General features: G+C 50.0%; 1 protein-coding gene and 1 long non-coding RNA gene across 2 annotated transcripts; both read right to left on the bottom strand.

Moving 5' to 3' along the window:
- Nucleotides 1-7: 7 nt before the first annotated feature.
- RLN3 (relaxin 3) lies at nt 8-2898 on the bottom strand. The gene is given in 3 exon segments (XM_006161009.1): nt 8-486; nt 2702-2840; nt 2842-2898. Coding segments are annotated over 3 exon segments (435 nt in total). The 3' UTR covers nt 8-247.
- Nucleotides 2899-8424: 5526 nt separating this feature from the next.
- LOC102495803 (uncharacterized) lies at nt 8425-12981 on the bottom strand. The gene is made up of 3 exons (XR_336362.3): nt 12590-12981; nt 10481-10584; nt 8425-8835 (listed from the first exon to the last, which is right to left on the bottom strand). It is a non-coding gene; the product is annotated as an uncharacterized LOC102495803 (long non-coding RNA).
- Nucleotides 12982-13404: the final 423 nt, after the last annotated feature.

The raw sequence follows: 13404 nt of genomic DNA, 5'->3' as shown, positions 1-13404 counted from the left end.
GGGCGGGGCGGGGAGGACCCACTGTCTGGACCCGCTATCCCCCAGGTCCAGTCTTAGGGATGGGGCAGGGGGGCTGGAGGGAGAGGGGCTGGAAGGCAAAGAGGGGGTGGAGGGTGGTGGGTTGGGGTGAGGGATTGTGCTGGGGGGCCCCCCGGCGCCTGGTCTCTGGAGCCTGCAGACCAATGGATGCGCGAGGCTCCCAGACCTGAGCCCCGCCAGGGTCCCTAACCCTAACCCTAACCCCGCACTAGCACAGGCTGCTAATTTCACTTTTGCTGCACCCCCATTTGCAGCAGTTGCCCGACAGGCCAGCCAGGACATCTCGGCTGCCCCGAGGAGCCCCTGGGGTTCCCTGCCAGCCAGGTCGCCCCCCATAAAAGGCCTGGGGGGACTTGTTCGGGGACAGCCACTCGCTGGAGCTCACAGCCTCATCCAGCTCTCCAGCCAGGCGGTCTGTATCGGCTTCCGCGTTCAAGAAGGCATCGCCTGCAAAAGATGAGACGGGTTCAGACAGCGGCCAGCAGGGGGCGTGGTGGTTAAGGCGCTGGACTTCCACATGGCCGACCGTGGTTTGAGTCCTGAACCTGGCGGCTTGTCACTTTCCCTCTCTCCCTTTCTGCCCAAATTAAATAAGAAAGAAAATTAAGGAAATAAGTTCTTTAAGAAATAATAATAATGAGGGACCAGCAGATGGTGTAATGGCTATGTCACTGGCCTCCCATGTAGTCGACCGTGATTCAAGTCTTGGAACCGGTGGTTTAAACTCACGCCAGGCGCATGTGCATGCGTGCCCAAGATCCCGAGAGAAGAATGGAGGAGAAGGGATTGTGGTGTGGCCATCCCCCCCGGGGGGTGATTTCTCGCTTTCTGTCTCTCTGTCTCTCGGACGAAATCATGTACCCTATAGCAAATATCTCTCAAAAAAAAAAAAAAGATATTTGAAGGGGGAAACACAGGAAGGGGTTCGGACACCGCCACAGCCAGAATCCTGGCTCCTGGCAGACCTGGCTGCTTCTCTGCTCTCGAGACCCAGCCTCACAGTTCAAGCGTTGGATTCCACTCAGTCCTGGGTTCGAATCTCATTCTGCTACCGGCATTGCTGGATGCATTCTTCAGTCTTATTGAGCTTGCCTTTAGTCTCCTGTCATTTCTTTCTTTCTACTCTTTCTTTCTTTCTTTCTTTTTGGAGAGGATTTTTCGCTATAGGGCACGTGCACTTGCCAGACAGACAGAGAGAGACATAGAGACAGAAAGCGAGAAATCACCCCACAGGGGGGATGGCTACGCCGCAATCCCTTCTCCTCCATTCTCCTCTCGGGATCTTGGGCATGCACGCACACGCGCCCGGTGTGAGTTTTAAGCCACCGGGTCCGGGACACGAACCATGGTCAACTACGTGGGAGTCCAGCGACATAGCCATTACGCTAACTGCTGATTCCCTCTTTCTACTCTTTCTTGATTGAGGACCTGGTGGTGTAAAGCATGCCCTGGGGAACCAGGCTGACCGGGCAGGAACCCAGCCTCTCCTCACTGTAACTGTGAGTGGAGAAGTTAATTCTCCGGGCTTCAGTTTTCTTGTCTGCAAAGGAGTGCGTAATAACTGCCACGTTTTATAAGGAGAAGAGGTGTTAATACCCATAAAAAAATTTTAAGGGAACCAGCAGTTAGCGTAATGGCTATGTCGCTGGACTCCCACGTAGTCGACTGTGGTTCGCGTCCCGGACCCGGTGGCTTAAAACTCACGCCGGGCGCGTGTGCGTGCGTGCCCAAGATCCCGAGAGGAGAATGGAGGAGAAGGGATTGCGACGTGGCCATCCCCCCTGGGGGGTGATTTCTCGCTTCCTGTCTCTATGTCTCTGTCTGTCTGGCGAGCGCACGTGCCCTATAGCGAAAACTTCTCAAAAAAAAAAAAAATTAAAACAATGTCCGGCACATGATTGTACTCAAAATAGTAGTAGTCATTTATTGAGTATTTAAAGTGTTTCTTAAGTATATATAGATATATAGATATGTAAATTTTCTATAAGGTACATGTGCTCTCCAGAGAGAGACAGAGACGGGTGAGAAGGCAAGCTGCCATGTCCAGGACTTGAACCACGGTCAGCCGTGTGGGAGTCCAGCACCTTAGCCACCATGTCACCTGCTGGTCCCATTACTATCATCATCATCATTAGTATTATTCTGTAGACAGAGATTTTGCTATAGGGCATGTGTGCTCTCCAGAGACACAGAGACAGAAACTGAGAAATCACCCTCCCTGGAGGGGTGGGGGATGGCCACACCACAATCCCTTCTCCTCCATTCTCTTGTCCAGGTCTCCCCGTACACGAGCCCGATGTGAATTTTAAGTCGCTGTGTCTGGGACTCGAACCAGTGTTACGTGGGAGTCCAGTGATGTAACCATTACACCATCTGCTTGCTGGTCCTCCCATTATTATTATTTTATATTTGCCCAAAGAGAGAGAGAGGAAAAGTGGGAGAAAGCAAGCCTCCAGGTTCGGGACTTGAACCACCATTAGCCATGTAAGAGTCCAGCACCTCAACCACCACGCCACCTGCTGGTCCTCCTCCACTGTCTTCTAGCCCCAGAGGGTGTTGTGCCTGCCTGCACCTGAGCCCCGGCTGGATAAAGGGGGGGACCCTACTCCGTCCCCGAGTGTCCTCCCGGGTCCACCCAGATGCACGCCCTCTGCAGCCTCACCCACAGCTTCTCCGGCCAGGGAATCCGAGCGTCTCCACCGCGAGCCCCCGCAGGTGAAGATGACGGCGCGGATGAATTCGCGGCCGCAGAGCTTCACGCCATACGGTGCAGGGCGGGCCTCGGGCCCCGGGCCCCAGCGGCAGGTCCCCAGCCAGCACCCACAGCGTCAGCAGGGACAGCAGAGCGCGCCTGGCCATGACGGACAGAGACGCCTCCGCCGCGAGTGGGAGTTCGCGTCCCTTCCTCCTCCGGGTCCCCTATTTATACCGAGGAGCTCCCCCCAGCCTGGTCGGAAGGAGGCTGAGAGGCGTCCTTTATCTCTTCCAGCAGAAACGAGGTGCGCACGACCCCCGCCAACCCGACCTTTCCCGCTTCTCCAACCAAGTGATAACCTTTCCTTAGCAAGGGGGTGACGTGGCCCGGTGCATGGCCGGCTGTGACAGACGCAGGCGAAGAGGTCTCTAATCTGCAGAGACCAGAGACACATCTCCCCGCCGAGTGAGGTGGGAGGGCAAGACCCAACCCTTCAGAGCCAGGGTTCCAGACCTCTCCAGCATAATATAAAATGTATTTGTCTCCCCTGTGAGAGAGACATGCTTACGTGATGGGCCAAGCACAGCTATCATTTTTTAAAAGAATTATTTTATTTAAGTTGATTTATCCATTTACTTATTTGTATTTATTTATATTTTTAATTCGACCTGAGAGAGAGAGAGAAAGCAAACTGCCAGTTTCAGGATTTGAACCGTGGTCAACCATGTGGGAATCCAGCTCTTGTTAACTATCACACCACCTGCTGGTCCCTATTTTTTTTTTTTTAAGAGAGATTTTTGCTATAGGGCCTGTGTACTTGCTGGAGAGACAGAGAGACAGAGACAGAAAGCAAGAAATCACCCCCTGGGGGGATGGCCACGCTGCAATCCCTTCTCCATTCTCCTCTTGGGATCTTGGGCACGTACCCACATATGCCCAGCGTGAGTTTAAACTGCTGGGTCGGGGACTCAAACCGTGGTCGACTATGTGAGAGTCCAGCGATGTAACCATTCCACCATCTGCTGGTCCCAACACTGCTATAACTTAAAAAAAAAAAAAGGTTTTTTTTCCTCCTAGTTTGTAATAAGGAGTGTGCACTTGCTGGAGAGAAAGAGAGAGAGAGAGCGAGAAAGTACCCCCCAGGTGGGATGGCCATGTTGCAATCCCTTCTCATTCTCCTCCCAGGATTTTGGACACATATGCATACGGGCCTGGTGGGTTTCTCAAGCCACCAGGCCTGGGACATGAACCTATACCATTTGGGACCCACCTGTCCCAACCACCATGCCATCGGTAGACTTTTGTTTTGTGTTGTTTACCATGATTAAAAACTAGGGACCAGCAGGTGGCATGGGGGTTAAAGATGCTGGATTCCGGGACCAGCAGTTGGCGTAATGGCTATGTCACTGGACTCCCATGTAGTCGACCGCAGTTCGAGTCCTGGGCCCAGTGGCTTAAACTCACGCCAGGTGCGTGTGCGTGCGTGCCCAAGATCCTGAGAGGAGAATGGAGGAGAAGGGATTGCGGCGTGGCCATCCCCCCAGTGGGGGTGAGTTCTCACTTTCTGTCTCCCTGTCTCTGTCTCTGTCTTTCTGGCGAGCGCACGCGCCCTATAGCAAAAACCTCTCAAGAAAAACAAAAACAGATGCTGGATTCCCACAACGGCCAAGTGCGATTTGAGTCCTGGACCTGGTGGCTTATTTTCTCACATTCTCTTTGTCTCTCTCGCTGGCCAAATTAAAAAAAAAAAATAAGAATAACAAATGTAATTAAATAATTATTTTTTAAAAAATCATAATTTTGTTTGGGCCAGCCAGTGGCATCGTAGTTAAGGTGCTGGACTCTCCTATGGAGTACCACAGTTCGAGTTCTGGATTTGGTGCCTTGAAACTCATACCAGGCGCGTGTGCGTGCGTGCCCAAGATCTAGGGAGGAGAATGGAGGAGAAGGGATTGTGGTGTGGCCATTTCCCCCCAGGGGATGATTTCTCACTTTCCCTCTCACTGTCTCTCTCTGGCAAATGCACATGCCCTATTGCAAAAACAGTAAAATAATAATAATTTTGTGGTCGAGAAACATGCTGGGCATACGTGCGTGCGTGGTCACTATTCTGGAAGAAGGCAGAGGTGGAGGAGAAGGGATCGGTATGATTCCTAAGGGGGCGTTCTTTCCCTCTCTCTCTTTCTGGTGAGTACACATGTCCTTTGGCATATACAAAAAGAAATAAATAAATGAGTTAACTCTGTGTTTGGTCAATTTCATCTCAGTTTAGAAACAGAATAATGGGGGGGGGGGGCTGTAGGTAGCATGGTGGTTAGGGATGCTGGAATCACACATGACCATGTGCAGTTTGAGTCCCGGACCTGGTGGCTTGCTTTCTCTCTGTCCCTCTCTGGTCAAATTTAAATAAATACATAAATAAAGTTAAATAAGATCATTCTCATGAAAAAGAAAAACAGTGGGACCAGCAGTTGGCATAATGGCTATGTTGCTGGACTCCTATGTAGTCGACCACGGTTCGAGTCCCGGACCCGGTGGCTTAAAACTCACGCCGGGCCCGTGTGCATGCGTGCCCAAGATCCTGAGAGGAGAATGGAGGAGAAGGGATCGCAGCATGGCCATACTCCCTGGCGGGGGATGTCTCGCTTTCTCTCTCTCTGTCTCTCTCTGTCTGGCTGGCTAGCGCATGCGCCCTGTAGCAAAAATCTCTCCAAAAAAAAAAAAAAAAACAGAACAGGGACACAGGTGGTAAGCAGGCCTAGTTCGAATCCCAGATCCCAGTTCTGCCCCCCCCCTTTTTTTTTTTAAATTTGACCAGAGAGAAACACAGAGAGGAAAGGTAAGAAAGCAAGCCACCAGGTCTGGGACTCAAACTCTGGTTGGCCATGTGGGAGTGTCCAGCGCCTTAATCACCATGCCACCTGTTGGTCCCATTTAAAGGAAAACACTTTTTTTTTTTTCTGGCTGCTTTCTTGCTGTGTGTCCTTAGGTAAGCCACATAACCTTGCTGTGCCTTGGTTTTCTTACCTGGCGAATGAGCATGTGAAGGCGCTAGTTGGTGGCACGGTAGTTCAGGCAGGTGGGTCCCACATGGAGAACTGCTCGGTTCATGTCCCAGACCCAGTAGTTTGAAAAGCACAATAGGTGTGCGTGTGTGTGTGTCCAAAATCCTGAGAGGAGAATGGAGGAGGGATGTGGCATGGACACATCACCCCTGAGGGGGGGGGGATCTCTCACTTTCCCTCTCTCTTGAAGGAAAGTTTTGCAGCAAAAACTGAAAACAAACAAACAAACGAAAAAAATCATTGAGCGCATCAAATTCCTACCCCGGCCTCTGGCCTGCGGTAGGTGGGACTTAGCTGTGGAGCAGAGGTAGAGAGCTGTATTCCTTTGTCCTCTTCTCAGCACACACGCCTGGCCTGCACGCCCCATCCCCTCCCCCGGGGGTCAAAGGCCAAGAGCAGCGATCCAGACGACACCGTCATGTCTGCTGTACCGCGCTCCAGATGACCGGGGTCACGGCTGCCTGGATTGTGTGGAAAGGCCTGATGAGTAATCCACTCTGTTTTATGTTTTGATGCATTATTATTGTTATTATTATTTTACATTTGAGCAGAGAGAGGGAAAGTGAGAAAGCAAGCCACCAGATCTGGGGCCTCAAGCTGCAGTCGCTCATGTGGAAGTCCAGAGCCCTTAACCACCACGCCACCTGCCGGCCCTGAGACATTTCTGCTCTAGGGACTTAATACTTGCCAGAGAAAGAGAGAGACAGAGAGACAGAGAGACAGAAAGCGAGAAATCACCCCCCAGGGGGGCTGGCCACGCCGCAGTCCCTTCTCCTCCATTCTCCTCTCGGGATCTTGGGCACGCACGCACACGCGCCTGGCGTGAGTTTAAGCCACCGGGTCTGGGACTCGAATCATAGTCTCCTATGTGAGAGTCCAGTGACATAACAGCTACACCATTTACTACCCTCACCTCCACTTCTTCCTTTTCTTTCTTTCTTTTTCCTATTGGAAGGTATGTGTGCTCACCAGAGAGAGAAAGAGAAGTCACGTCCCAAGGAGAAGGCCACACCATAATCCCTTCTCCTCCAGGGATTCCAAGTATGCCCACATACGTGCCTGGTGGTTTTTTTTTTTTTTTAATAAAAATTATTTTATTTAACTTTATTTATTTAAATTTGACCAGGGAGGGACAGAAAGAGAGAGAGAGAGAGAAAGTGAGAAAGCAAGTCACCAAGTCCAGGACTTGAACCATGGTCAGCCATGTAGGAGTCCAACGTCCTTAACCACCACACCACCCACCAGCCCCATGCCCAGTGTGATTTTGAAGGCACCAGGTCCAGGATTCGAACCGTGGTCGGCCATGTGAAAGTCAAGCACCCCAACCACCAAGACGCCGGCTGGCCTGAGACGCCTGTTATGTCTCACCGACAAGCGAATCAGCGTTTCAGACTCCGTCAAGCTGGATTGGAATCCGGTTCTTCCATGACCTTGAACAAACGCCCCGTACAGCTCTGAGCTCACAGAGGACAGACATAATCAGCCAGACGTGCTTCCTGGGTTGTGAAATTATAGAAAGCATCCCACACCCCCAGGGCACCCAGGAAGTGGGGTGGGTTGAATGGTGCCTTGCAGAAAGTTAGGAGGGGACTTCCAAAAGTTCGTGGGAACGTTGGGATGAAAGTACGAGGTGATGTGATGCAAGAAAAATTTGAAATCTCTGTGTCTTTTTTTTCTCCATATGCATTCTCTGGGAAATTAAATGTTTTCTTTTTCTATAATGATTTTATTTCATTTTATTTAGCATTATATTCTTTAGTTAATTAATTAATTAATTTGTGGAGAGGTTTTTGCTATAGGGCGCATGCACTCGCCAGAAAGAGAGAGACAGAGACAGAAAGTGAGATCACCCCCCCAGGGGGGATGGCCACGCCACAATCCCTTCTCCTCCATTCTCCTCTCGGGATCTTGGGCACACACACGCCTTTGGCATAATTTCCAGTCAAGCTGCTGGGTCCAGGACTTGAACCATGGTTGGCCACCTGGGAATCCATTGCCTTAACCACCATGCCACATGCTGGCCCTGAGAATGGCTTTTTTTTTTTTCTTTTAAAGAATTATTTTATTGGGACCAGCAGTTAGCATAATGGCTACGTCGCTGGACTCCTATGTAGTTGACCATGGTTCGAGTCCTGGACCCGGTCACTTAAACTCATGCTGGGCGTGTGTGCGTGTGTGCCCAAGATCCCGAGAGAACAGAGGAGAAGGGATTGTGGTGTGGCCATCCCCCTTGGGGGGTGATTTCTCGCTTTCTGTCTCTCTCTCTCTGTCTTTCTGGCGAGCGCACGCGCCCTATAGCAAACACCTCTCCAAAAAAAAAATTATTTTAATCGTATTTATTTATTTATTTTATTTGACCAGAGAGGGACAGAGCAAGATAGAGAGAGAGAGAAAGAGAAAGCACGAGAGCAAGCTGCTAGGCCTGGGATTCAAACCACGGTCAGCCATGTGGGAGTCCAGCACCCTTAACCACCATACCAGTTGCCAGCCCCAAGAGATTGGCTTCTTTTTAAAACAATTTTTAAAAAATTTATTTATTTTAAATTTGACAGAGAGAGAAAGAAAGGGAAAGTGAGAAAGCAAGCCACCAGGTCCAGGACTCGAACTGTGGTCAGCCATGTGGGAGTCTAGTGCCCCTAACCACCAATGCCACCTGCTAGCCCTGAGGTTGGTTTCTGAGCAGAGCGTTGCTGCTGTCTTGTGGAGCCAGCCCTTTCCTGAAGTGAGGAGCCTTGCTAGCCTTTGGGACTCATGACTCTGCTCTTATTCGGATAAAGGGTCTCAGTCTCCACAGATGGAATTAAGATCCTTTCAATGAGATCATCCCGGATTATCCAAGGTACCTAAATCCAGGGACAAGTGTCTTTATAAGAGACAGAAGAGTTGAGGACACAGACAGAATGCAAAATTCTATGCGATGACAGAGGCCAAGGAAGCCTGGAGTCCCCAGGGGCTGGAAGAACCAGGAGGACTCTCCCCTACAGGTTGTGGAGGGAGTGTGGACTGCCGATTCCTTTGGACTTCCAGCCTCCAGAACTGTAGGAAAAGAATTGTTTGGTTTTTAATTTTTTTTTTGTCTTGTTTCATTTAGTTTTCTTTTTTTTTAAATTATATTTTGTTTACTTTTTTATTTGTTCATTCATTTTATTTTAATTTGACCAGAGAGAGACACACATGGGTGAGGGGGAAGAGAAGGAAAGTAAGAAAGCAAGCTACCAGGTCTGGGACTCAAACCATGGTAGGCCACGTGGGTGTGTCCAGCACCTTAACCACCATGCCACCTGCTGGTCCCCAAGATTTTTTTTTTTTCTAAAGAGATTTTTGTTATAGGGTGCATGCATTCACCAGATTCAGACAGAGACAGAAAATGAGAAATCACCACCCAGGGGGGATGGCCACACTGCAATCCCTTCTCCTCCATTCTCCTCTCAGGATTTTTGACACATAAGCGCCTGTGCCCAGCATGAATTTCAAGCCTCCAGGTCTGGGACTAGAACCGTGGCTGGCTACATAGGAGTCCAGCGATGTAACCACTACAGCATCTGCTGGTCCTATTTTGCTTTAGTTTTTGCTAAAGGGTGTATATGCTCACAGGAGAGAGACAGAGAGAGAGAGACAAAATGAGACAGCACCTCCCATCCTCTGGGGGGATGGCCAAACCACAATCTCATCCAGTCTCTTCATAGGATTTTGGGCATACCCACCATGTTTTTTAGTCACCAGGTCTGGGACTTGAACCACATAGCAGACCACATGGGGATCCAGGTGACTTAACCACCACATCACCAGCGGACTCAGCCTCCTGTATTTTTTCACTAAACAAATACCGAAATCTCCCTTTATCAAAATTCCCTTTACATGGGCCCGGCAGGTGGCATGGTGGCTAAGGTGCTAGATTTCTACATGGCCAACTCTGATTCGAGTCCCAGACCTGGCGGCTTGCTTTCTCATGTCTCTTTCTCTCTCTCTGGTGTAATTAAGTCATAATCTTGATAATAATAATAACCAATAAAATAAAAAAATCTTTAAAATATTCCCTTTATGCATTTTTTTTTTGGAGAGGTTTTTGCTATAGGGCACGTGTGCTCGCCAGAGAGAGAGAGACAGAGAGACAGAAAGTGAGAAATCACCCCCCCAGAGGGGATGGTCACGCCGCAATCCCTTCTCCTCCACTCTTCTCTCGGGATCCTGGGCACGCACGTACACGTGCCCAGTGTGAGTTTAAGCCACCGGGTCCAGGATGTGAACCCCAGTCAACTATGTGGGAATCCAGCGACATAGCCATTATGCTAACTGCTGGTTCCCATTTTTAAAAAAGAATTTTTAAAAATGTATCTTTATTTATTTTAATTTGACCAGAGAGGGACAAAGAAAGAGAGAGAGAAGCAGCAAGCTGCCAGGTCCGGGACTTGAACCATGGTCAGTCATGTGGAAGTCCAATAACTTTAACCACCCCACCGCCTGTTGGCCTCCTCTTTCTTCATTTTTAAAGAATTATTTTATTTATTATTATGATTCATTTTTAATTTGACCAGAGAGAGTCAGAGAGAGAGAGGGGAAGAGTGAAAAAACAAGCCACCAGATGTGGGATTCAAACCACAGTTGGCCATGCGGGAGTCCAGTGCCTTAGCCCCCGCGCCACCGACTGACCCCGCCTTTGTTTTTGTTTGTCAATGATTACCTTGCTGGAGACTGGGACAGTTGTCCTGCGTGTCACCCCACCTCCTGGGCTTGCCTGTCGCTTGTCAGTGTGTTCTTTTGACCTTTCCCACGTCTCTCCATTCCCTGTAAACCCGGATGCGAAGTGGAGAGATTTGGTCAGAGCCAGCTTTAACCGTTGAGCAAAATGTGTCCTAGGAAAAGCTGTGAGCTTCCTACTGTCCCATGCCAGGACACCCCCCTCCAGGTCTGTTTGTCCCTTGGCTGTGACGCTGAGCTCCATTACAGCTAATGGTGGTGACAGTCACCGCAGTGACATCTGCTTTTCTATAACCAGCAAACCCTCCTGTGCCCTGAGCTTCTCTTATTTCTCAACATCATCCCCCTTGTGTTTTAGTTTTCTTTTTATTTTTAGAGAGTTTTTTTTTTTTTTTTTGCTATAGGGAATGTGTACTTGCCAGAGAGGCAGAGGGATAAATCTTCCCTGGGTGGGGGGGATGGCCATGCCACCATCCCTTCTCCTCCTGGGATTTTTGGGCACACATGCAGAAGTGCCTGATGTGAATTTCAAGCTTCCAGGTTTGGGACTCAAACCACGGTCAACCATGTGGGAGTCCACACCGTAACCACCACGCCACCTGCCACCCCTGTGTATTTTTACATTTGCCAGATTTTTTTTTTCCAGATATTTTCTAATCCTTTCATTCATTCCCCCTTTAAAAAAAAAGAATTTTTTTTTTTTTGAGAGGTTTTCGCTATAGGGCGTGTGTGCTCACCAGACAGACAGAGAAAGACATAGAGACAGAAAGTGAGAAATCACCCCCCAGGGGGGATGGTCACGCCGCAGTCCCGGCTCCTCCATTCTCCTCTCGGGATCTTGGGCACGCATGCATATGTGCCCAGCGTGAGTTTAAGGCACCGGGTCCGGGACATGAACCGTGGTCAACTACGTGGAAGTCCAGCGACATAGCCATTATGCTAACTGCTGGTTCCCCCCAAAAAAGAATTATTTATCTAATTTTGTTATTATTTATTTTTCAATTAGACCAGAAAGAGACACAGAACGTGAGAAAGCAAGATGCCAGGTCTGGGACTTGAACTGTGGTTGGCCATGTAGGAGCCCAGCACCTTAAGCACCACACCACCTGCTGCCCCCACTCCCCCAAACTAGCATTCTTCTTAGCCATGAAACATAGCTACTAAGGAAAACACAAGATCGTCCTTACTTTTTTCCAGCAGGGAATTGTTTGAGAGCTACCTCCAATGGTATAATGAGGTGTGATGGTTTGGTTTTGTTTTTGGTACAACGAAAGTGTGCTCACGAGAGAGAGAGACAGAGAGGGAAAGTGAGAAATCACCCCAGGGTGGGAGGGGGGTGTGATGGCCACATCTCAATCCCTTCTGCTCTGTTCTTCTCTTGGGATTTTAGGCACACGTGCACAGACCCACCTAGCGTTTTTCAAACCACCAGAGCCAGGATTCGAACTGCCGTTAGTCAGGTGGAATCTAGCTCTTTCACACTAGGCCACGAGTCCAGTCTATGAATATATTTCCAAAGAAATGCTCTCTGGGACCAGCAGGTGGCATGGTGGTTAGGGGAGTCGGACACCTACATGGCTGACTATGGTTCGAGTCCCAGACCTGGTGGCTTGCTTTCTCACATTCCCTCTCTCTCTCTCTCTCTCTCTCTGGTCGAATTAAAATAAATAAATAAATAAATAAATAAAGTTAAAATAATACGAATACTTACAAAAATTTAAAAAAAATTTTTTTTTTTTTGAAGATGAGAGCCAATCCCACTTACCGGACTCACCTGACCCTCATCCCAGCGCTCACGGATCCTATCTTAACATTGTGATAGTTTCTCATGGATTTTTTTTCTCCCACCAAGGTTGATAACATAAAAAGAACGCTTTTGAATATTTTTTTATCCGGATGACTCAAGCTTTTGCAACCCCCCCTGTGATGATCACGCTAGTCCAGGACCTGCTTCTGTCTCTGCTTTTCCTCCGATCGTGCCCAGCGACCTAGGGAAACTGAGGCAGGAATGGAGGGCGCTGCGGGGGTGGGCGCTGTGGGTCTCAGCCCTGCTGGGCGGCCCGAGCTCCCCTGGAAAGGGCCGGGCGCTGACCTTTGCTTATCGCCCGCGGTTGATGAAGCTCATTAAGTCCCCGCCAGCAGGAGACCTTTCCCGGGGGCAGCCGTGTCGCCTGCAGCACCGAGATAGCAGCTGTCGCCTCGGAAGCTGTGACCTTTCCCGGCCCGATGGGGCGGGCAGGCGGGAAAGGGCGCGGCAGCAGAGCTTCAAAATCCGCCTAGGTGGAGGAGGAGGTCGCTTCGTGTCCGAGACCTGGAATCGAACCCATCCTCGGCCTCCTGCGCCCCACCCACCCTCGTTAATGCCCAGGGCCGTGGAGAAGCGCGCCCGGTGACGTCATCGAAATGAGAGCACAGCCTCAGTCGCAGACGTCACAGAAGGCGGCGCTGCGTCACCACATTCCTTCCGTGACGTCAACGACAGACACCAGAAACTGGCTCACCGAGAGCCGGAGAAGTCTGAAGAAAGAGATTTTCCTTTCTCCACTTTTTAATTCGGTAAGACATTTAAAATACGTAGGCGCCGACTACAACTCCCATCCGGCCTTGCGTGTTGCGCATGCGTACGGCCTCCAGCCTGAGAGCGCGGCAAAGCTTTGGGGTAGATTGACGTCCCTTTGGTCGAACCAGAAGGCAGGTTTTAGACTCACAAACCAATCCTGGCTTCTTAGGTCCCACCCCTTTATTCTTAGCCCGCCGCTTCCTTGCGGGAGTGACGGGCTCCGCTACCTTTGAGGGTTCAGTTTCTTTTGATGGACGTCCACACTGATGAATCAGAGAGCCGGAAACTCGAGAGGGTGTTGAAAAGCGTGGCTTGGGGCCAATAACTTAGCGGCAGGGCCCGGCGCC

Source organism: Tupaia chinensis, unplaced genomic scaffold (genome assembly GCF_000334495.1).
Source record: "Tupaia chinensis unplaced genomic scaffold, TupChi_1.0 Scaffold138060_1, whole genome shotgun sequence".
In the NCBI taxonomy this organism is placed as follows: domain Eukaryota; kingdom Metazoa; phylum Chordata; class Mammalia; order Scandentia; family Tupaiidae; genus Tupaia; species Tupaia belangeri.
The sequence above is the reverse complement of the archived record's forward strand: the minus strand, read 5'-3'. Positions and strand labels throughout refer to the sequence as shown.